Source organism: Bactrocera dorsalis, chromosome 2, assembly GCF_023373825.1.
Source record: "Bactrocera dorsalis isolate Fly_Bdor chromosome 2, ASM2337382v1, whole genome shotgun sequence".
NCBI classification, from domain to species: domain Eukaryota; kingdom Metazoa; phylum Arthropoda; class Insecta; order Diptera; family Tephritidae; genus Bactrocera; species Bactrocera dorsalis.
In genome coordinates, this window is record NC_064304.1 from 89,543,342 (window position 1) to 89,568,879 (window position 25,538).

Here is a 25,538-nt window from a genome sequence, read left to right on the forward strand (position 1 = left end):
TCTGCAGTCACGAAAAGTAAATATTAATGCGAAAAATTTTGCTCGACATTTTCGTGTTCGAAATATGACTAGTTTGACTGGGACTTGGTATTTGGTTATAACTCGTTTGCGTTTCATCACCGGAACTCTGACGCACCTTACGGAAATGCTGAATTCTGGAAATTATAATGAAATGCAAAGTAAATTTAACACGTTATTAAGTACAATAAAAATGCAAAATAACAAATGAATACAAATTGAGTTAAGCTTTTCTCAAGACCGGAAACTAATTAAGTGTGAAGAAAGTTTCATTTCGTTGCGCGGGTGAATAAGTGTTTATAAATGTGCATTAGTAAAATTAAAATGTCTGCCTTAATTTAATTAGTAATGAGAATATTCGCACAAAATTTTTTAAATATAGAATTGTGCAATCGCATGTGAGAGAAATATGGTATATGCCTAGAAAAGGATCTTGTTATAAACTCGCTTCAACATTATCAATATCCAACTCCTACTGAAGCTTGTTCATAGCTCTAGTTTGGAGTTCTTCTCTAGCGAATTTTTAATGCCCATACAACTTTGTGAAATAAAGGTTTGCTTTTCTTTTTTCATAAAAAATGTGGTAGTGAATATTTTAGAGAGAGAGAGAGTGAGGATCTTGTTTTGCATTTTTTCCTCATTTGTTCTCCTGGACGAAATTAGAATCAACATGAAAACTGAATTCGAATAAGCCAAGCTTTTATAAAATTGCATACAGAAACATGTGTCGAAATATGCAGAAGTCCCTGAGGTACGGATTTTCAATACACCATAAATATTATTAGACAATGCTGAATTCGGTCCCTCTCTTCTTCTTTATTTCGAAAAATTTTACTACGGCCAATAAGTTTTCATATGCTGTCCAGAGATTTCTATTTTGGGGATTCGGAAATTATGACTCCATTGGAAGGCATGATCACGCTTCATTATCGTTTACTATTGATTTAGTGGGTTAAGTGGGAAGATCTGAAGCTAGTTCTGCTAATAGAAATGATTTCTGGGTTCAAGGAAGATAGCTTTGGATTCAGGAATGTTTTTCTAATTTCTAAAAGAGCCTAGATTCACTTAGTGTTCATTACTTGTGTTGCATGCATGCGAGTAAGTGAATATCTTTATATCCCAAATGTTTAATTTTCGGTTCGCTAAAGTCTAAAATTTGACGAATGTACTCATTCTGAGCAAGGAGAGAGTGGAATACAGAAAACTCTAACCTTAAAATATAGTCACTTCAACGCTTAAAATATTTTCTGTTAAAAAGTAAAAACGTTCTAGATATAAAATGTGTGACTTAAACAAAAATAGCATTAGCAAAGGCCTTCACTTATGTTCGTGTCGAATAACGGGTTCAAAAATTTTAACTTCAGCATCGTCTTAGCAGCCGTGTTGTTAGCACATAATTTTGGCGCGTGTAAATTTAAAACTAAAGCGTATTTAAAAGCAAATATTATTGGTTTTGAGTCTATCTAAATATATTATCAAATATATATATATGTATATATATATATATAAATATTTACCGTCTCAATCAATTTAAATTTCATGCTGCTGAGTTATACACAAATTCGCGCTGATAGCTTGAATGATTATAGCGCAGAGTTCAAATCAATTAAAATAGGGCCGTTGGGTAGCCTCGCTGGCGTCACACCGCTCAGCTTACAATTAACAGCTGGTCAAGCAGGTGAGCTATTTGCCTAGGCACACAACAGAATGCCGTCGCATTGGCGATTTTGTTTGTTTGTCCGGTCTTCAACTTAATCCGGTTATTAAACTCTTGCACTTAATTAATTGAAGCGAGAGGTGAGACAAAGCTACGCTTTTGACTAAGTTAGTCCAAGCTGCTGAAGCGTTAACAGAAATATTTGTTGTTGTATGTAAGTTGACGGCTTTAAATGCTTTAGTTGCATGCTAACTTTTTCTAAACTTTGTTCTTGTTGTTATTCTCACAAATATATTAGAATTTAGTCTAAATATTTAGCATTTGACATAATTAATGTGGTAAATATAGCCGCCAACGCTTTGTCTTAAAATAAAGACGGAAGATCGAAAAGAGTGAATGTGAATGAAATAAAAAAAAAAATAAATTAGAATTGAAGAGATAAGAATAGCATAAAATAAATAAGAATATTCTCCGGTCCAAATATTTTTAATCAGCATTAAATTTTTACCCCGTCCGACAGCTGGTCTGCCGTTATAAAAGCAACCGTTGCGAGCGTTGGAAATTTTAGTTGTTTCCGAATTTGCATACGCGCTGGTCGAGCAGAGGAGTTCGTACACGAGTGTTTGTTGATATAAAAGCAAACACTGATTCAAGAGCAGTTCTAAATCGAGATAACTGCGTGAAAGCTTAAACGCTTACTAAAATATTCAGCTGACATCATGAGCTGCCCAAGAGTGAGTTGTGTTTGTGGATACACGTTTGGAGCTGGAAGTAAAAATTTAAGCAAGAAAAAAAAACTGGAAAAACTGAAAAACGCCATAATTAACGCCATAAGCGAAATCGAATTGCCAGTGAAACATGTTTGATAAATACTCGTATTTTCGCCAAAACAAGGAAGTGTCTGCACTCGTTCACCTACAAATCTAACAACGCGAGTCCGAAAATAAACAAGTAACCAGAAAAGAAAAAATAAAGAAACCAAAAAGACAAACAAAACGTTAACTTTAGTTGCAACGAAGCTTTGATACCCTTTACAACAAAAAAAAAAAAGAATTATTACAAGAAGTGGATTTTTATTAGTCAGTTTGTATGGTAGCTCTATGCTAAGTGAATCGATCAATTTCTTTGGTGGTTGCATCGTTGCACATGTTAAATTTTGGAGAGATATCTCTTCTGTGTTAAAAGTTTTTCCATACAATCCCTTCTTTCCGATCGTTAACTTTGTTTGGCAGCTATGTTATAAAGGGTGATTTTTTAAGAGCTTGATAACTTTTTTTTAAAAAAAAAACGCATAAAATTTGCAAAATCTCATCGGTTCTTTATTTGAAACGTTAGATTGGTTCATGACATTTACTTTTTGAAGATAATTTCATTTAAATGTTGACCGCGGCTGCGTCTTAGGTGGTCCATTCGGAAAGTCCAATTTTGGGCAACTTTTTCGAGCATTTCGGCCGGAATAGCCCGAATTTCTTCGGAAATGTTGTCTTCCAAAGCTGGAATAGTTGCTGGCTTATTTCTGTAGACTTTAGACTTGACGTAGCCCACAAAAAATAGTCTAAAGGCGTTAAATCGCATGATCTTGGTGGCCAACTTACGGGTCCATTTCTTGAGATGAATTGTTGTCCGAAGTTTTCCCTCAAAATGGCCATAGAATCGCGAGCTGTGTGGCATGTAGCGCCATCTTGTTGAAACCACATGTCAACCAAGTTCAGTTCTTCCATTTTTGGCAACAAAAAGTTTGTTAGCATCGAACGATAGCGATCGCCATTCACCGTAACGTTGCGTCCAACAGCATCTTTGAAAAAATACGGTCCAATGATTCCACCAGCGTACAAACCACACCAAACAGTGCATTTTTCGGGATGCATGGGCAGTTCTTGAACGGCTTCTGGTTGCTCTTCACCCCAAATGCGGCAATTTTGCTTATTTACGTAGCCATTCAACCAGAAATGAGCCTCATCGCTGAACAAAATTTGTCGATAAACACATTTCGAACCTAACACTGATTTTGGTAATAAAATTCAATGATTTGCAAGCGTTGCTCGTTAGTAAGTCTATTCATGATGAAATGTCAAAGCATACTGAGCATCTTTCTCTTTGACACCATGTCTGAAATCCCACGTGATCTGTCAAATACTAATGCATGAAAATCCTAACCTCAAAAAAATCACCCGTTATATTAGTTGCATATCGGTAGTTCCGACAAATGAGTAGCTTGTTGGGAAGAAAAGAATGTGTGCGATGTTTCAGATCGATATCTCAAAAATTGAGCGACTAGAACACTTACATATATATAGACTGTCAGTGATACGGAGAAGTCTAAATCGACTCAGCTCGTCATGCTGATCATTTACACATATATTTTGAAGGGTCCTCGACGTTCCCTTCCGTGTGTTACAAACCTAATATACCCTACTCAGGGTATAGGAAAACAAGCGTGCTACAAACCGAATCTCACAAAGCCTGTTGTGACTGAAAAGCACAATATTTAATTTCCTTTTCATCGACGCATGTAAAATCTTTGCTTTGGCCTAGCCACTCGGCAGTCACTTTTCTTTGCAAACTTGGTTTGTCATTTCAACGCTGCCACACTTCATAAATCACGGTTGGCAGTCGAAAATGTTACAAAAACAGGAATTTTCCTTCAGTAGTGCACCAACGTACACACACTCACATAAATGTACACAGTAGCAACATACATGTAAACACGTTGTGTGAACCTATGTTTTTGGTTGTGTGTGTCAATGCAAAGCTTCAGTTGCATGCGTCCAGTATGCTCGTAATTAAAACGTTGCCATAACTCACTTAGCACTCAGACAGTCGTAGAAAGACCCGGCAGGAAAGAGATAGCAAAAATTGCAAGAGAATTTTTAAAAATTGCATACTAATGAGTTGTCAGTATTGGAAATTCAGACTTGTCACTCCCTACGCGAGGTGAAATCGTTGGAGCTGTTTCTTAGGATATATGAGACAATAATTTTTACAGTCATATACCTATCCAAAGAGCCTGATATACTTGTATTTGTAATAATTATTGTTTACTCAGCAAGAATATAAGAAGCTAGCACAAGATCGAAATAAATGGAAGAGTCGCATTTGCTCGCCATTTACTCCCAGCTGAGCTATAGGAAAATATATTCGGGATAGTAACAATGATAAAAAATTTAGGTACAGGGTTGTATTTTTTCACACTTAATGCAGTTTTTTTAATTGTTGAATATTTAAATGTATTTTTGTTGGGTTCTTTGTATATAATTTCGAAATAGCTTGAAGGAATTTATTCCAAAAAAGTTTCTTTTCCAAAATTTTTCATTTTATAATACATATTTTATTTTTGTTGAAAATTACCCGAAAGATGTAGACAAATTTTGACATGCAAGAGGATATTTCGAATTTCAAAACGTGCTTTGTGCACCTTTGAAAGAAACGACAAAGAAAATGGTTCAGCGAATGTGTAAAATATATTATTGTCGAGAAATTTTTAAAGTTTTGCTAAACTTGGATACCCAGAGGTTCTTTATTACAACATGCTTCAATGTGCACCCTACGGGGTCAACGGCTATACGAGTATTTGCGTTCAGGCATATTGATACGGACCTCTTCCAGCCACTCTGTTAACCATTATCTACGCACAGTATGCTCATGTAATGTTATGTTCTCTTGTTTGCTTTGTTGCAGATAGTAAGCCCATCACTTGCCATTGCTGTTGCTTTTGGTTGTTTTGCATTGTGTCTTGCTCCTTGTTGTCTGGCCGCCGCTGCGATAGATACCGAAGGGCTGACACAAGAACTGTTGGTGCCGTTCAATGATTTATTACCACCACTCTCTGATGCTGAGTTCCAGGAAGCCCAAGCAACATCAACAACAACAACGACATCAACAACAACATCAACAACTGCGTCACCACCGGTCACTGAGGCACCAGTTAGCAAAACGACTACAACAAGAGCACCAACAAAGCTGACAACGCCGAAACCAACGAAATCAGCCACAGCACAAAAACTTAAAAAGACGCAATATCAATTGGATCAGCAGTCGCAAAAGCAGCCACTAGCAGTGCCAATATTAGATTTGAACCCCGAAGTGCCACCCGCTTTGCCAGAAGCCGAGGCGCCCGTGGCGTCGCAGGTCACAGAAGCACCGGTAACTCCGAAAGCAGTAGTAGTGCCGACAACAACTACAACGCAAGCTCCACTTACAACAACGAGAGCGCCTGTTAAGGTGTCGGAGCCCAAACAAGCCGCGTCCACGCAGCACTTTCAACAAGAGCGAACGGCGCAAACACAATTTCAAGGGTTGGAACAACACCGGCAGCCACAACAACAACAACAACAATACAAGCCACAACCACAACAGCAGCAACAACAATATAAGCCACAGCCACAACAGCAGGAACAACAACAGTTCGCCAAGCAAGCATTGCGACAACCAACAGCTCAACACCGGTTCCAGCCACAAGTTGCTGCCGCCATAACAAAAGTGGCACCACCGTCACCGTCACCGCAACACAGCGCGCCAGCAGCAACGCAAGTCAACGTCGAACACCTCAGGCAATACCTCGAATACATTTACTACCCGACGACACGTCGTCCGTCGCGCGGACCTCTGCCCACGCTGACGCCATTCCCGCGGCATTTCAAGTGAAGTGACGGCTTCCGGTGAATGGGCGACCCGCGCTTGTGCTACCTTCACCCGCCTCACTTTAAGAAGACTTAATTTATTCACGCAACTCCCCTAGAGCGTCTCAACTCATGCACATCAGTGATTAACTAGTTTTACGAAAATTAATATGAATAAAATACCGATAACATAACGAAGTGAATTTGTGACTTTTAATACCATCTAAGTTGGAGACACGAATAATACAAAAATAAGTATGTAAATTTGCATAAATTAGCGAGCAGTTCATGCTGATTTTGTATTTCAAGTTTTTTTTTAACGCTTTTATTGCTATTTGCCATACTAATATTGTATTAAAATATATAAATATTCATAATTTCGTTTATGGTGAATGTGAATAGCCATTTACCGTTAAGTAATTGTTGTAGTGTTCATAACTATATATGTATGTCTGTCTTTCAAACGACATTAATCAATTTGATCGCATTAGCTTTTGATTCACAACTTAGCAGTAGTTCTCATGTGTTCAAAAAGGCGCTGAGGCTGATACAAGTGCTCTCTTACACATACACATATACATTCATATATGTATGTATAATTATGTATATATATATTATATATATTAGCATATATTTGGGTAACGAACTGATGAAGATAAATGGTAAAATCAAAGTTGTTAAAATTAAAAAATGTAGTTTCAGAAAGTAGTTTGCAAGCAAACAGATTAATTATACCCTCCATGAATTTTAAATGGTGCTGTGTATAATTTTGATATATTTAAATTTTCACGAGCACATTCACTCGATACTCTTGACCATGGAAGAACACTTTTTGCACAATATGGTTAGTGACACCTTTTCTCTTCTCCAGATATTCGATGAACGTTTGCAATAATTTTTCTAGCATTTGCGACAGTCTTCGCCATCTTCGGCACATATTCGTCGATTGAAGACGACTGTTTGACTGTTCCTTGGTTTCTACTATATACCAATAAGTTAATGTTTATTCTACGGTTTCGAAACTACGCTGAAACCATTTCTTATCGGCGCTTAAGCGGCGGCAAACATTGGTCCGAAGTGATCTCACAGTGAGTGACAGCCATCGTGCCGACAGCTTTCTCACTGTGTACAAAAGGCTCCCGATTACTGATTTACTACAAGTTTCCTCTTCCAAAAACAATAAAAAATTTACCGACCGATTTTTTATTCTTTCACACTTCATCAAACAAAAGTGTAAGAATATAGCAGGTGTTTCAAGTAGAAGTACATTTTTCAATAGCCTGTTTTTTGACAGATTACGCGGGAGCTACCGCTATTGAATAAAGTGCTTCTACTTGAATCACCTGTTATATTCTTACACTTTTGTTTGATCAAGTGTTAAGTTGCCATGATATTTTTTTAGTATTGTTTGACATTTCATAATGGAAAGAGTTACACCTGAACAATGTTTACAAATCGTTCAACTTTATTATGCCAATTCACGTTCTGTAAAGAACTTCGCTCAACTTATGGTCAACATATTCGACCTACTGAGTGTACTATTCGCTACATTATCACCCATCTTGCTACTCAGCATTCATTTTTGGATAATATTCGACCGAATAGACAACCTCCAGCAAGTAGTAAAGAAAATATAGCAGCCGTAGCTGAGAGTGTACAGGAAGACCGCGGAGAGTCGATCCGACGCCGTTCGCAGCAACTTGAACTGAACATTTGGAACAACTTTGCGCATTTTATGTCGAGATCTTAAATTGAAAGTTTACAAAATACAGCTTGCACAAGACCTAAAGCTGCTTAAAATTCCCAAGTGACATGGCTTCGCTCTATGGGTTCTTGAAAAGTTCCAAGAAGACGTTCCCTACCCAAATTTTGTTCTGTATCTGGCTTAATGGATATCTAAACAAGCAAAATTGCCGCAGTTGGGACAAAGAGCAACCTGAAGAGATTCAAGAGCTACCATCATCGAGAAAAAAACGATTTGGTGTAATTTGCAGTCCGGTGGAATCATCTTTCCATATTTCTTCAAAAATGAACGTAAACGTCAATGGCGAGCGTTATCGCGCGATGACAACCGTCTTTTAGGTCTGAAATTTAATCTCGTGACCTCGGCAACATTTTATTTCAACAAGACGGTGCCATTTCCTACACATCGTATCAATCACTGGATTTATTGCGAGGACACTTCGGTGAGCAGATAATTTCACATTTTGGACTGATCGATTGGCCACCAAGATCGTGTGATATCACATCGTTAAACTTTTTCCTGGGGGATATGTATGGCCTACAGTCCATGCGGGCAATTCAGCCTAATTTCGCCAGTTATTAGTCAGAATAAGCTTGTAAGGTGTATGTCGGCTTCGTATGAACATGAAACTCTTTCGTTTCAGGTTTGTGCATTCTCACAATATATTCTATAACAATTTTGTTCACCTGGACCATAAGAAATATGTGCGAGTCTAAAAGATAGGTCTAAGTTATTTAAGAAGCCCTTAAGACGTGAAGTGTTTTCAATTTGTCGGGCAATTTATCGACTCAAACAATGCAGTGCAGATATTCATATACACCCCAGTGTATATTTTATTCTTCCAGAGTTAAGCCCTGACAATAATTAGACCGAGCTGCAGGATATCCCATGGTTTGAAAGCATCTTGAATTGTTTATTGCAAAGTGACTTCTCTGTTAGTAATCTTCTTCTGGTATCTTGGGCGTTAGAGAAATCTTCTATTAAACTTATTGCCTTATACAAAGCATAGAATAATCCGATTTTCGTCTCCTGTTAACAACTTGCACTAGTTCAAGTTTATATGTTATAAAACATTGATCTGTTTCACGTTAAAAAAAATACTTCCAGTGTCATACATTTTCCTTTAGTGGGGAGAAAGCCAGCATATTTGGCTCCAAACAAAATCTAAGACAGTTGAAAGTCTGTAGATGATAGAACAATGGTTGTATTTTACGATGCCTCAGGTTTGGACCATTACTTCTACAGTGATACTTAATTTGCCAAGTGAAAACAACGTGATGGTCATTGCTCCCACAATTTATTTAAACTTCATATATTCTCTCTTTGTTAAAGGGGTCATAACCTACTTGCAAACAGAATTAAATTTCAATGCAGCAATCAGAAAGTCACATTGAGGCACAATTATATCGCGAACAAAAGACAAATCAACTTTATTACCGTTAAATGAAAAATTATCATTCATTTTCAAAAGCTTTGACAATAAATATAATTTATATGTTTAAAAACAATTACGCGACATACCTTCGACCACGGGCGGAAAAATGCGAACCCATACATACATATGTATGTACAAACATATGAGCTGGCTGCAAATGAAATTTAATATGCAATTAATACAGCAGCATTGCACAGAAAATTGATATATCCTTCCTTCCGCATTTGACCGTTGTCAGCAGCTGCCAGTTATTGCACAGCCCGTCGCCATAGTTGCCACGCTTTCCATTTCAGTTTTTTTTTTATTTTTGCACACATCCTTGCACACACATCGTTCTTCTTTCTGTACGGCAAGCTGGTCGCGCGGATATGAAAGAGCGTTGCATGTAGAGCCATTCGCCTTTCGGAGGTTGTGAACTGAAGTGTTCTGACACATGACTTTAATTGCAGTCAGAGCCCAAAAAGAGACCAGTTTATGAATATTGAAGCCTTATTGTTAACTACAACCTACTTCGCGCTATATTTATTTGGCATACTATGTCCTAAAATATACATATTGAACCAGGCTTTTATTTGATCCCCTTATCTCTCACATATTTATGAAACTGCGAGAACTGAACATTTGTCAGGGGTTCCAATATTTCTTGAAAATATTTATAGTTTGCGCAAAAAAATAATTTTACTAGTGTCCTAAAAAGCGGTATGTTTCAGTTATTTCATAAATCAAAAAGGCCAGAATACACTTAGTTATTCGGGGACACAGTTTGCGCCAGAAATAAGAAAAAATTCTCATTTTGTTGCATAGAAAACGTGTTAGGAAGAAAGGCTTTTTAATTAAGAAATATATTCCATGTTGAAAGAGAATATTCACATTAAGAGATATCCGAGTCAAAAATAAAAATCTACCGCATGGGTTGTTAATATCATCTAAGACTTCTAACTTTAAGACCACTGTCAAACTTGTCAACGCTTAACTTCTTTTGCAACCGAAATTTGAGAGCGATTATTCCAGAACAATGATAATGCTGATAGGTATAGGTCTATATATATTCATAAAGGGTCACATCGTCTCTTCATATATCTTATTCTATATCATTTTTCACACTTGTCCACCCTAGCATACATTTCAGCGTGCAACGATATGCTACGATTGCTACGTAATGCTTACTTTCAATTATGGCTGCAACTTTTGCCGAAAAATAAAAAGTTGCAGCGAAGAATATGTTGATAAAGAATGGTAAAAATAAATGCAAACGAAAACTTATTTTTGATTGATTGTTTAATTACGAAAGACTTCAAAGAAATGAAAATGCAATGCAAGAACAACATGCAATGGTGCGGCGTGAAAGGAGCGATCGCGTGAGTGGCCCTCTGTTATCGGCGAATTGCAGAACTGCGCATTCATATATGTGAAGACATGGCATGCAAAATAGTGATAGCTTTGCAGGGTAATGACGTTTATTGGAAAATTCAATAATAACAAAGACGAGTTCTTATAATATAGAGGAAATTAAACAGAAGTTATAAAAAGTCAGTGTTATACATTTATTCAATTTTACACCATGTTTTTCTCTATATCTCATCAAACTTGGAGTTATCCCACAAAACCCAAAATGTATGATCTAATGAAGCCATGACCTAGTCGACCATGCATTCGTCTTTTTTTGACACACCAGCCACCTCAGACAAACATTTTTTCTGAATGCAAAGGAGCTTCTTATTCTCTTTGCTAGTCCACTGTATTTTAGTTTTCATTTTGCAAACCAAAAAGTCCTTAAATTCCTTTCATATCCGGTTCCTACAAGCTGCTTTCTTAATCTACTTAAAACTAATTAATTTATAATTTTCTTATTGTTTGTACATTTCCTTTCGTGCCTTCAACACATTTTTGAATTCAATTGGACATACATTTTATAATAGCTTTAGTGTGAGTGTAAAGCTTTCGGTTCATTTTTGATTTCAATGGTAGTCATTAAATATTGCTGAAAGGGGAGTAAAGTATATAAAAGACGCAAGTACATATATCACGCCTTAAACTAGAAGATAGTTGGGCCCAGTTTTTCTTCTAAAACTTACTATATAACCTGCTTCGCACTTTAATTTGATGAATTTTTTAATTGTATCGAATCGTTTATCGAATTCTAGTTAACAATATTTTTGGCTTGAACTTCTAAGTCAGATACTTGTATCGCTCATAGGTTTTAAACTCACTTTAACTTGCGCGGTGGTAATGTACAAAGACTTTTCAGCACTTCAACTTCGCGGCTCGCTTAAGTAAAGTAATACTCATATGCCATATATCACATATCATACGCCAGTTTAAGGCGAGTCTTAATACGATTCGTATGGCTTCGTAATGCCATTGATGTGCTTGTACGCACGCAGGCTTATGCAAGCAATAATGGAAATAATGGAACTTTACATACGGGTAATGGCAAGCCATTATAGTTCTTTACACGGCATAATGAGTTGTAATTATATGTTGAACCAAAAATGTTTCTTTTTCGCGAAAATTAATGGGTTTTTGAAATCTCATATAAGTTCTTTTCAACTCGTCAAAACCTGGAGTTGGCGAATCGAAAAATCAATTGGCATAATTGAATATTGAATGATTAGCAAGCGATTATGCAACTTGCTTTTACAAATTTTAACTGTCCACTATACAGAAATTTCCAGTTTAAGGTCTTCTGTGGACGTTGTCTTGTAACAATTCTTTTCTCTGAAAATGGTCAATTCACTATGCAATTATTCTCTTTGCGCTTGGGCGAAAAGTATGCAATACAGAATCCATTGTTGTTCTTATTTTTGCAATTTATTTGTTTTCGCCTGCAATTGTCTACATGCCATATAATTTCGAAATTATCCGTTAGCGGGCGTGCAAGCCAGTTGCTAATTGGAAAATTCACTTAAAACAGCTTGCAGTGCTTTAAATGGATTACCGGCAGCAGGAGGCTGAAGAGAAGCCCTAAATGAGATTTTCCTTAGTGTCGCACACAGCTTTGGCCAAACTAAAATGGCTGCGTGTTTGTTGTATTTACTTTGGTAATGTCACGAAGTACCTTCGGCGCTGCATCGCTTTGCCATCGTTACCATATTGCCCACTTTGCCATTGTTCGCTAATTACAAATGTGCACACCAACACACATACACACACATATATGCAAACACCAATACACAAGTACACATGTAAGGCTTACTGAATTAAAATTCTACCAGTAAGCTGGTAAGTGAATGCAAGCAGTTTGTCGCCCTTTGGCGTATTTGCAACAGCTTTGCCGGCATCTACAGGCCAGTACTTCGACGCCTACGGACAGTGTTGTAGAAAAGTACAAAGCCGAAATTTTCGTAAGCAAGCTGGAGCAAAAAAAAATAAGCATTATTGTGGTCTATTGCGTAGAAAAGTTACTTACATTTGCAGTTTGCTTAGCTGCTTGTGTGAGGATGCGAGTATATATATATGTTTTGTTGTTGTTTCAGCACAGATTTCCTGCTTGTGCAATATCTGTCTAATGCCTATGCCTTTCCTATGTAAATGTGTGCGCTTTTCTGGAATTTTATAAGCATTTTAGTGCAACTTGCACTCGCCACAGTTGGTATAAACGCTTTGTTGTTGCTATTCATTTCGACATACAAATTTTGCCAATTGCATGCTTCGGTTGCTTGCTAATGCGTACATTTTCTTTCGTTTGCTTGTTTCCTGCCTTCCTTTTATTTGCCCGTACGTGTCCGACTGCACCGTTGTGCTTTTCACCTTTCTCTCTCTCTTCAATTAGAATTTATACATATGTATGAGTGTGTATTGGGGTAATCCTTGTATGTAGGTGGACTCATTACACTTCAGTTTTCTAAATTCTCATACCTTACAGCATGCCTCTGCTCTGATGATTGAAAGTATCACGATGTTCCAACGAACTCGAACTCGAAAAAATGGTTTAAAATTCCGCTACAAAACTTACTTTCGGTAGCTTAATTGTTTAGCCAATTTCTTAAGTTTAATACCGAATGTAGATGTGTATTATGGTAGTTGAAGATCTCATATTGAGCGTTCCGGCTATTGTAGTGTTTTAAGAATTTTTCTCTGATTCTAAAACCCTCTCCAAGTCCATCAGACATCGCATATGATATATTCTAGCATAATATTACCGCTTGAATGAGAGTGAAAAATATCAATTTATTTCCAATGAGTGCCACCCTAAAGCATTTCTACTACATTTTTCACTACCACTGGCGCCTAAATGTAGGCAAGCGTGTGTATTCGGAGTTATCAAAATAGCTCGTCGTCGTTTCGTTGCATTCGGTCTGCGCTCGTTTGATGGGTTTTGGCATTTTTGGGTTTTGCACTCAAACTCTGTTTGCTTAGTATTTGTATTTTGTTGCTCTTTTGCCGTTTAACTGCATCTTTGGTTAGATTTTGTAGCTTGTGTGTTTGGGGCACTTGCAAAATCTGCGCAAAAATCCGATTAAACTTGCACTTCACAAGGGCGGTTTGTGCATACCTATGTCTGTGTTTATACTAAAGGATATGCGAAGATTTTGTATGTATAGTGTTAAAGATACAAACATACACCAGTTGGTGGCACAATAATAACACAGAAAAGTAATTTAATTTTTCGGAATATGAGCTTGTTCTTTTCGGAAGCCATCAATTATTATTTTTGCGTTTTTACATAAAAAGTATAGCAATTTTAAAGAGAAGTTTTTAATAAAATATTTGAATGGATTTTTTTCTGGTTTTTTTTACCATAGTTAGAGTAAAATTGTTATACTCCGTATAGGGTATATAATGTGTGTCACTATGTTTGTAACAGCTAGAAAGAAACGCTGGAGACTCTATAAAATATATATGTACATATACATATGTATATTAATATATGTATATACAAGTATATATACAGTGTGACGAGTTGAGTCGATTTAGCTATGCTCGCCTGTCCGCCTGTCTGTATATACGCGAACTAGTTCTTCAGATTTTGAGATATACAGTTGAAATTCGGAAACAGGTACTTTTCTCTCCAAGAAAATGCTTTTTTGACGGAACCATCGACAGGACCACCGATAGGACTACTATATCGTAAGCTGCCATACAAACTGAACAATCAAATTCAAGTCCCCTTATGGAAAACTTTTATCCAAGGCAAGGTATAAAAATTGTTCCGCAATTTTTTTCGGCTACCCTCGTACTACCAATACGTTTTATTTGTCAACTTTTTATGTATCAGGTATACTATATATGTATATACTTCAGTAATTTATTAATTTATTTTGTGTTCACTGTGCTCGCGCTTCCCTGCGTTCACAAAATATTTAATTATAACTATTTGCTTGACCACAAGAACGCCGGGTATTTTATCGATAGCCATTCGCTTGCAAGCTCTTAGTTAGGTTGTGTATATTGGCCATTATTGTAGTCACTTCACACCTAGCCCGACGCTTCCTTCCGCCCCATCAAATAATAATACGCAAATGATTAAGCGTGGCCATTTTTAATTCATCATTTACCGCAATCGAAACAATGCGGGGGGTGCTATTAAAATCTTGTCTCCTGGGCATCGTAAATGTAAGCCGGGCGACTGCATGTGGTGTATTGGTGGACAGCAGGTGTGCATGCATGCAATTATAACCGGTGCGCACATACACAAACCCAAATACACGATTATGTGGCGAATGTGAAATTGAATATATGTACATATGTATGAATATGCAAACAAACGAGTAGCGGTAAATTCAATATAAGCATTTGACGGTGAACGCTTAATCATTAATATCGATTAAGTGATATTGGAAATGATAGCCTTTTTGTTGCATGTGGCAACAATATGCCACACGGAGCAATAAATGGCAATAACAACAGTTCCTTTACCACAATACTCCGGTGAGGTATGAAATACATACATATACATATGTACATACTATATGTTGTAAGAGATATACAAGTATGCGGTACATGTTGGCGGCCATCAGGTGAAATTGTTTGATATTATGTTCCTTTCGCTCATTATACAGTCAATATATTCGAAATTGAAATTATAATGAAATTGATAATGGTACTGTTATTGGTAATGGTATTGGTAATGGTAATGGTACTGATATTGGCAATGGTATTGATAATGGTATTGGTAATGATACTGGTACTGGTATTGGTAATGGTAATGGTACTGGTATTGATAATGGTATTGGTAAAGGTAATGGTATTGGTAATGATACTGGTACTGGTATTGGTATTGGTAATGGTAATGGTGTTGATAATGGTAATGGTAATGATACTGGTACTGGTATTGGTAATGGTAATGGTAGTGGTACTGTTATTGGTGGTTATGGTATTGGTAATGATACTGGTACTGGTATTGGTAATGGTAATGGTACTGGTACTGGTACTGGTACTGGTATTGGTACTGGTACTGGTACTGGTACTGGTACTGATACTGGTATTGGCACGGGTACTGGTACTGGTATTGGTACTGGTACTGGTAATGATACCGGTAATAGTATTGATAATGGTATTGGTACCGGCAATTGTTAATGGTACTTATAATGGCTCTAAATGAAATTATGTTACTATTACTACTTTGTACTATTATACTTTTAAATAAAATTATGTAATATAAGAAAATAATGATAATGATAATTGCATTATATTGGTTAAGAATTAATTAATAATTAAAATTTATTAATCAATGGTAATAATAAATACCAATAGTAATTGTTGAAATAATATCTACAGCGCTAGATATCAATAATCACGAAAGCAACTAATTACTCTTTTTAATTAATAATCTAGTAATTAATTAATGCATTACTAAGCTGGCTAGTATTTACTTCCGCAAACACAAAACAATTTATGCCTTTAACATAGCACTTTTCATTCAATTTCGTTTTTTAGCTCAACAACCCACAGAATATTTGGTTAAAAAGATAATTTCACGCATTAAGCTTAAAGGAAGTTCTTTGAAGATAATTTCAGGCGTGACAGCAACAAAATGGCACAGCATATTCCCTCTTGCATAATAAAAGGCTATAAATAATATTAAATTTGCAATGTGCCATCGAATTCATATAATTTACCGCCTTTCTTGTTCCCGTTGATTTTGTTACTCTTTGTCGCCTATATCGATGACGTCGGTGACTATTAGTTATAATACTATTTTATTTCTTCTTTTTCACTTATTTTCACACGTTCATATTTTTTGTACTTTTTTGCACTTGCCTACAGTGGAAGGCAAGACACTTGAATAGCGCTCTAACATGATAAATTGCTTTGATGGCTGTGGGCAGAAAAGCAGCTTGAAAGCGGCATTAAATTCTAAAAGCAGGTCACTAGCAAGCACATAGCACGGATATTGCACATACACAATACACATATACATTGAAGTATGTATGTACATACTCAAGTGTTGTGAACTGTGCTGCCATTTAGCGCCTTTATGGTTTAAGGCATTTCTGATGCATAGCACTTCGCTGTGAACTCAAAAATCGAGCAATAGAGGTAATGGGGAGAAAATAACTGCAATAAAAGCTATTAAGCAAAAATAACTTGATATTCGATTGTGTGAGTAGAATTTTATTTTCCTCTTCGGAAATACTTTTATTAGAATTCCAAATGCTTTGAAATGTACTGAGCGGATCAAAGTATGGCATCAGTGGCTTCTAAAGCTGCCAGCAAATTTCTTTTAATAACTAAAGAGTGAAATTAAGGAAACAGTTTTTCAAAAACGAAATATATCTAAATTCTAATTTGTTGTTTGTCCTTTTGAAAAAGGAGGAACTCATTAATATAATTTTTGTTCAGATCGATTACTAACTATGAATCAGGGAAGGGTATCCATTATCTCAATTACGAGTAATAATGTGGCACATATCCTTGAAAATTTTTAAATTTTTTTTACTTAGTGTTACTATCCAGCTAGTACATCTTCGATAAGCTGAAAAAGAGCACTGGCACCCTCAAGAAGAATGAGGCATTTTCCAACGGCGGCGTATATATGTACTTAAATAAGCCAATATAGCACTTTCAAAGCAATTCCTTTACGAGATTATATCTCAAATATAAGTTCATTAAGTTTTCTACCATCTCCCGCTTCCAATTGGTTTCACAACAATTTACCATAAACTTTCCTTACTCACTGAGTACTCACTCCATAAGAGGTCAGGTCTCTGGAAACAAAAGAATGGTGAGCTAAATGCTTCTATAACATCGAATCAAAAACAATCCGTCTTCTTTATTTTCTTCATTCAAAAACTGTACTGTGCTCATTAAACAATTTTTATGAATTTCAAAACCTATCAATAGACAGAAAATAAAATAAATAAATTAAAATTTTTGTTTGTGATTAAAATACAAAAATTGCCTATTTTTTTATTTAATTTTGCCGTGTAAGTTTCCCGTCAAAAATCAATTGTGCACAATTGCAGAGAACGCCATTAAAAATGGCCGCTGCCGATTTTGATCAAGTCCCAAACGAAATGGTGGTACCGTTGGAAATTCCCCGAATGCGTACAGTCAGCGAAGAGTTGGCATTTTGTCAATTGCTGTTTCATAATCGCAATTCGCGCAAAGTAATCGAACCGATTTATGAAAGGAAGTTTACACGTGTGCCCGAAGAGCCACAAAAGGTGCAGGAGCGTTGCCGTGAGCGACAATGTCTGGAAAAAAAGATTAAGGCCAGGCGATCGCCTTCGCTACCGCCAACACCATTCACATATATGGCAACGAAAAACTCACCACGTTCTGCCAATTTTTATCGAAAGTAAGATGGGGATGTTTTGCGCATACATACATACATATATAAATGATTAATGGTGGCCACTCCGAATAAACTAAATTGTTTCAACGCTGATATATTTATTTTATTTTTCGCAGAAGGTTCTGATAACAATATTAAGCTGATACTTTTCGCGAGCCCGTGTTGCCTAGAGGAGATTTCTCAACGGTAAGCTACAAAATTACCGCAGGTAACCTTGGTTGGGAAGTTAGTTACTTGTACTGAAATCTTTAAATATAGTCGGGAGATAGTTGATGTGGTACTTCGCAGAGTAAGCTGATACGTTAGGAATATCGATAAGTCTGGTCAGTTTTGAAGAAGCCAATTTTATCAATTTATCGTGTTCCCTGAAGATTTGGTACGTTAGGATTGATTATGAAATGCGTGAGCTCTTAAACACAAAGTACTCTTAATGAATAAAAATAGAGTCACATAATGCCTGTAACCTCTGCTTGACAATTAGTGAGCTCTCACTGTTTTTCACAAGTCGTGTTAGCGGTTTCTGAGTTTTCTGTCCACATAGTTATAACGGATTTGTTTCAAAATTCATAGCACGTTTTTTCATCTTCGACAAAGAGTGATACAACTCAATGACTTCAATCGTCTTAAGAATTTCATTCTTTAAAGAGAAAAGCGGATTTCTATCATCTTCACATTTCTCCGTAACAGAATATGAAATTGAATAACTTAAAACTTAAGCTTTTGTTAAGCTAACGCAGCTGGCACTAAGCTATCACATTTACCTCATGACACCCTGATACCGTTGAGACGCTACGAATGCATGCAGGTGTTTAAACAAGCTTAATAGAGGTGCGTGTTCGTAATTTGTGTTTTTGTTATTATTGCCGTTAACATTACCATTAGCCATGTTGGGCATGCACGAATTGCGGTTTCGGAAACACAACCACTAATATATGTACTTATGCAAGCATGTACCATAATTATCACGTGAATTAATGAACGAATTACTATGCTTGTAGGTTTATTGATCAATTTGAGTAGAAATAGGCCTTAGGCGACCATTCTGACATATTCAAGTTCTCCATAGCCTAGCAGAAAAATTGTAGACACACAAAATTTGGAAAATATTCTCGTTATTTCCTTACTGTGCAAAGTTCGACTCAAATAATTAACAAAAACGAGTACAAAAAACAGAAAGTTCAAAAAGCTAAAAAATGATGGTATGATAAAGACACTAAATTAATTCATAAATAATATATGATCGCAAAATATGCTTGATTAATTCTATAAAATGTTTTCTGTTTCTTTAGACTGTATCAAAATGCAATTAATTCTATTTTATGTATATCCAATACTCCAAAAAAAGGCCACCGCCTTTTAAAGATCTCCACTATAGGAACCTCTGCACAAAACTTTGCCTCAGCACGTAGTTAACGCTTTGTCTTCATCAAACGATTGTGTCTTTTCCGATTCACTGAAGCCATAAAATGGAATAATGCTATAAATATCCTTTGACAATCACTAAGTATTCTTGTATTTTAACACCTGCACATTCACGCGTTAATGCCTCACATCTCACCGTTATATATGAGCCCATCAAATCAAATCGACGCAATTTCGATTTTATGTTTATATAATTTTTTCATCTCACGAAGATATTTTAAGAAAACGCTTTCGATTTATTATTTTATTCGCAGATTCCAGAAAAAAAAACTACAAAATCCATTGAAGTTCATTTCCGAATGAAATGAATTCAATTTCGTATGCTAGAAGAACTTATTTATTGTTTATATTTTTAGCTGTCACCGCGGAGCAAGGAATATGTATTACGTACCATTTATTGGTGCCTGAATATTCCACGTAATGCCTGGTATTAGTTTTCAAATTGTGCTCCCCGTTGTTGCTATAGTTGTTTGCATGTTTGATTGCTGGCTGCTTTGCGACACGCGCTGATTGTCAAAGCCACCGCTATTACCTGGTTTTCCTTACCGTCATTCGCTTCGCATGCTCATATGTTCACGGTGTCGTTGTCTGTCGGCAACAACAAACATTTTAAATCCTTCAAAAGCGCGAATTTGTATGCCTCCCAGTACTTCAACACACATCTACTTGCAATACCTGTAAGGAGATCGCTGCGAGAGCATACATTAGCCGCAGTACGGTTTGAAAAAGTTTTGAGTAGGTTGAAGCAGAAGAAAGGAAGCATCAAGTTCGAGCAATGCCGGCGCATAAAATTGTCTCAGGAGAATATATAGGGTGTGTTGAGTCCACACTTTCAACCAATAATTTTTATAATGGGCTATGGATACTTGTATTCTTATTTATTTTATTGAGATTTCGATAAACGTATGGTTGAGTCACCAGAGTCATCAGAGTCGATAATCGCTGTGTTTGGAATAGTGCGATTAGAAAAAAAAAACAGAAATCATTATAATTGGTTTTTATATATAAAACGGGCCTATTTGTGTCATATTCGGCATAACTTGGACACACTAGCTATGGTGTATTCCAGTTCACACAATAGCGGGCCCCTTCTACTTTCTTTAGCCAGTTTTTTTAACTCATACTATAGTCGAGATTTGTTTACATACTTTTTCGCTCCAGATATTGTATGTCAAATAGACTTAATACTGTTTGGAAGAAGGGTGCAATTATATTGATACCAGATTTTCTCCATAGACAGGTTGAGCTCTCAAAAGCTGAGTAGGTTATAAGGTACGTACTCGTACATTTTAAAGATATGACTGTCTGATGACGCCCTTACTTTTATAACTGTTATATGAACAAAACAAGAGTACCCTGAGGAACATCTTATAACGGTTAAAAAACACAAAGTATGCATCAAGCTGTAGGTAATAGATGTTGTTAACTGGCAAATAAAAAAAAAATAAAAAATAAAAAAATAAATAAATAAATGAATGAGAGCACAAATAACTGTAAATCATTATGTTGCCAGAGTATGATGTTGCAATGGCAAACATCTCCTCACATAATAACAGCTGCCTCAATTCTAGCAACAACAACGCCAAAACTGTGGTAAAAGCATTACCAACAGATTGTAACAAATTTGAGCAACTACTTGTAGAAAATCCTTGCTTAAGGATACCTTAGCAAAACTAATGCCATACCAATCAGCTTCCGCGGCACTCATCTAACTACTTGAAACAAATATTGTCGAAAGTGAGCCATAATTTGCATATGTATACCTTAAAATATCTGCTATACATACAACGATATGCAAATGTGTGCGGATGTGCTTCAAATGAAAGCCCCCATATGTGTGCTTTTAAGTTTTCGCTACGCTCGCTGTTGCGTCTGTTTGCGCAGCTGTTTAACTTGCTGCCGCATTTTGCTAACGCTTCAATACAGTTGCAATTGCAAGCAATTATCGTCAAGCAACAGCAGCTGAGCTTGAACATTTGCCTTCCTCTACCACATTTCATTTCAGCTCCTTCTATGTGTGTGTTTACGTATATCTATGTTTTCCAGGAATTTAATGCCCGGTGCTGCAGTGCCTGAGGCAAACACACAGCTATGTTTGTGGCACAAGAACTTTAAACTATTTTTCAACTTTTTACATGCTCTTCTTCAAACTCAACCAGTTTTAGCACTTTAATCAGATACTTGAATGCTTTCATAATACTTTCTTAAGTGGCGTATGAGTAACGGTTGGGATTTACTAAACTAATGGAAGTGTTAACTAACATTCGCGTAATAGTTGGAATGGCTGAAACTCATCGGTTGAATAGATACTCTAATAAATAACTATATAAGCCAATATATCTATTGGTAAGCGCCTTAGGCCCACCCTTGCTCGAATAAAACTTTAACTTGTTTATTTGCATCTCTATGAGCGGAAGTTGTGATTTTGTGGCTGGTAAAATTTGGAAATATTACTGTACTGCCGACGTCGCATCCTTCTGCTGAGACTTATCTGCAATCAGTTTCAATAAACACCTTGACGTGTCAACTATTATATACAATATATGTATATATTACCCATCAGAATGGTTGCCTGTAGGAAAGTCCTTTCAATTAAGGAATATACAATACATTCCCTGCACGTGTTTACTTCGCGATCATACCTACCCTGTATAAAGCCCAGTTTATTATTGTGACTCTATGTAATTTTACTCATCAGTCGGTCAAGGAGCCCTAAGCACCAACCCCTAACAACTCACAAGACTCCTCTCAAAACAAGAACTCGTATGATCTGAGTCATCTGATCAATGAAAGTTAGATTTCCTTACAGGGCATGAATTTCCCGTTTTACATGTACCATACATAAGCGTTTATCATCTGAAACCGTAGTGCTGTCTTTACATATTTGCATGTGTGTATATGCGAGGCTGGGATGCCGTAGCAGTTGATTTGACGGCTCCAAATGGCTGTATTGAAGTTGAGTGCATTTTCGTGCTTCCTAATCACCTAAAATGATTGATTTTATTTCCATCTATTACTCAAAATGGTTGAAGTGTAAAATCATTATTGCGTCAATATAATAAATTAAAGCAAATAAATTTAGATTTGTTAAGTCATCAAGACTTGCATGTTAGACACGCGCTTATATAGCACAAGAGAAACAAACGGTCTCAAAATAACGAGAGATATTTGATGATGACTGAATGAGTTTCATTTATTAATTGATTCACATCATTCAAATTAGGCAAGTGACGTCATTGTGGTTCTCTCGAACGTGACATAATATTTTAGATTGAAATATAAGTGAGTTTAAAAGGGAGAGGAATCTTAATAATATGGTATATTAATTAATTTTGGAGCCTGTAGTAAGAGCTGTAATTGCAGTGGTAGCCGATGGAGTGGTAGAAAGGGCTTAAAGGAATTTTCAAGTGATTGCAAAGATAAATATAGATCAACATTAGGAAGAACACTGATTTTTGGTCTTTACATATATAGAAAAAGGCCTGAAAATATCGTTTTACATGTTTCGGTTTCACGGTCTTCATGGTATACGAGTATGTGGACTGCAAATGGGTGCAATAGCTGTCGGAAAAATACCAAAAATAGGAGCGCACAGCGGTTCAGTAATACTTTATAAATAGTACTGCAGAACTAGGGATTGGTTTTGCTAAAGTGACCTGAATCTATACTGAGAACTCGAGGATGAATTATGTTTTGTAAACCAACTGAAATATATTTTCTATGAAATGTAAAAGGCTGAGATATACCATAAAATATACCATAAAAAATGTAAACTGAATAAATTATCATCCCTCAAACATTTCTGCAGCATAATCAAACGAACAAATATGAGCAACTTATTACACCACAAAAAAACATTTAGGATCACACCTACAACGAAATGAGATTCTCAGCTTTCACCTCGATATGGACAGAGAAATATTTCTTGATATCCTATACCGGATGCACTTAATTTATATTATTACTTAATTGTGAATTACTATTTAGAATTAAAATTTTCGTAATTCATGTTGACAAAATATCTATTTTTATTTTTTTAATGTCTAAAGATTACAAACACCAAAAAGTGTCTTTATGCAAGTGAAATTATAAAATGAAACGGCTAATTGCAATCAAATGTAAAAACAAATAACAACAAAAAGTTTAAATTGACATTGTTTACTTCTGAGCTGAATAAAAATTAAGCAAACATGTACTTGTCGCATTATTGCCACGAAACTAACGAGCACAAGCAGGGAAGCAATTGAGCATGATAAATATGAATATATTTTCTAACTTGGGTAAAACAGATTCTTCAGCTAGCTTTTAGCTTAATAGAGGCTGGGTTTGTCTACTTTCTTTTCATTATTTCAGAGTTCTTTAGTTGTATTTGTCATATTAACTTCGGTGGGCTTTGGCAGCTTTTAAAGAAGAATATTTTTTTTTTGATTTCTGTGCCTTTTTTACAGCACTGGTGGGGAACAAATTTACATAAGCGAAACTCAATAAAGTGACGCTTGAAAATGATATACATTTGTGCTTCAATATGTTTCGCTAAAGCGGTGCTTTCAGTGATGTAACGATTCGTGCTTTTACGAAGGCATAAAGCTGAATTTTTCGTAGCCATGTTATCCCCTGAATTTCCCCCGAAAGCTGCGATTTCAGAAGTTCTGTAACTGTAACTCTCGAAACACCTTGTCGGCTCATTCATATTCCCATGTGTTTAAAAGCAGCCTGCCAATAGCGGTTTTCGAGCACTGAAGATGGCGTTAGTACCACTTTAATGAAGCAGTCGCATACTTTCTTGCATGAATTCAACTCGAAAACTTTGTTGTGAATACATACTTGGGTTATAGGAAGTGAACCAAATTTAGCTCGTGGCTCATCGTTGATAAAAATCTGATTCCTTTTAACTATTAAAGTGGGTGTTTCTGGTTTTGACTGATGAAATTCGTGCGGCTAGTTCGTCAATCACGGAGCTGGCAACTCAGCTAGGAAGCAAAAAATAATGTTCTTTACGACAGGAGCGATGTAAAAATATATAAGTTTATATATAAATGAAACTTTTCATATTCATAAGAAAACTTAAATAGAATTAAATTTCATTATTGTAAGAATACTTATTCAAGCGCTTTTGTTTTACCTTAAGTGGAAGATTGAAGAAAGTTTAGCAACAAAATCTGCATTGAATTATGAGCTTATACCGAAAATGTGTTGATGTGACGAGCTTAATAAAATAAACAACAGGAAAAGTTGTGTCCAGTGTCAGAGCTAACGAATAATCAACATACTTAGGAGTCTATAAGTATATACATATGTATGTATGTATGTACACGTAAAGTGTGTTTTCAAACATTTAATAAAGTTAGCTAAATTTTCACTGTGATTATCTAAAATATAATTTTCATTTAAAATTTGAGCCTTGATGGAAATGTGTACAACAACAATAAGTTGGAATAAGCGCCAGCAGTAAGGTTTAGACACCTGACTTTTACTGCTTACAGCTCATTTTTCCAACATTCGGTTTAAGATAACTTTGGTAGTTAGAAACATTCGTGTTTATGAAACATTTCGGAAGCTATATTACCAACGAACACTGCTGTTAGATGCCAAGAAGTTGCTTTGGCATTATGGAAAGCAGTTTCTGCCCTCCAAAGTTACAGTATATGAAATTTCGTCAAAAATATAATAGTAAAATATGTTTAACTGCTCGCATTTCACAATTTATGAATCTAAAACTTTAATTCATTGAAAAATGAAGAAATGGCAGTTGCAACATTTTCAAAATATCAATTATGTGTTGCCTGCACTATTAAATTATAACAAAATGCTGTTTTTTTGTTTAAGAGCTGAGCTAAAAATGCGCCCAATCGGTGGAAAATTTTAATAATATAATACTGATAGCGCTATTAGCTAACGCCAAT

The 25,538-nt window shown here is 36.0% G+C and overlaps 1 protein-coding gene and 1 long non-coding RNA gene across 3 annotated transcripts in view; one reads left to right on the forward strand and one right to left on the reverse strand.

Annotated features, from left to right (window-relative positions):
• Window positions 1–2,214: 2,214 nt before the first annotated feature.
• On the forward strand, window positions 2,215–6,497 carry LOC105230339 (transcription factor SPT20 homolog). The gene is made up of 2 exons (XM_049448319.1): window positions 2,215–2,409; window positions 5,354–6,497. Exons 1-2 carry the CDS (start codon window positions 2,395–2,397, stop codon window positions 6,317–6,319), a joined length of 981 nt encoding a protein of 326 aa, XP_049304276.1. The 5' UTR covers window positions 2,215–2,394; the 3' UTR covers window positions 6,320–6,497.
• Window positions 6,498–22,420: 15,923 nt separating this feature from the next.
• The window catches only part of LOC125776442 (uncharacterized), a 28,397-nt gene continuing 25,279 nt past the window's right edge, over window positions 22,421–25,538 (reverse strand). For both annotated transcript variants that reach the window (XR_007421714.1, XR_007421715.1), the window contains exon 2: window positions 22,421–22,620. This is a non-coding gene — a long non-coding RNA (uncharacterized LOC125776442). The remainder of the gene's footprint in view (window positions 22,621–25,538) is intronic.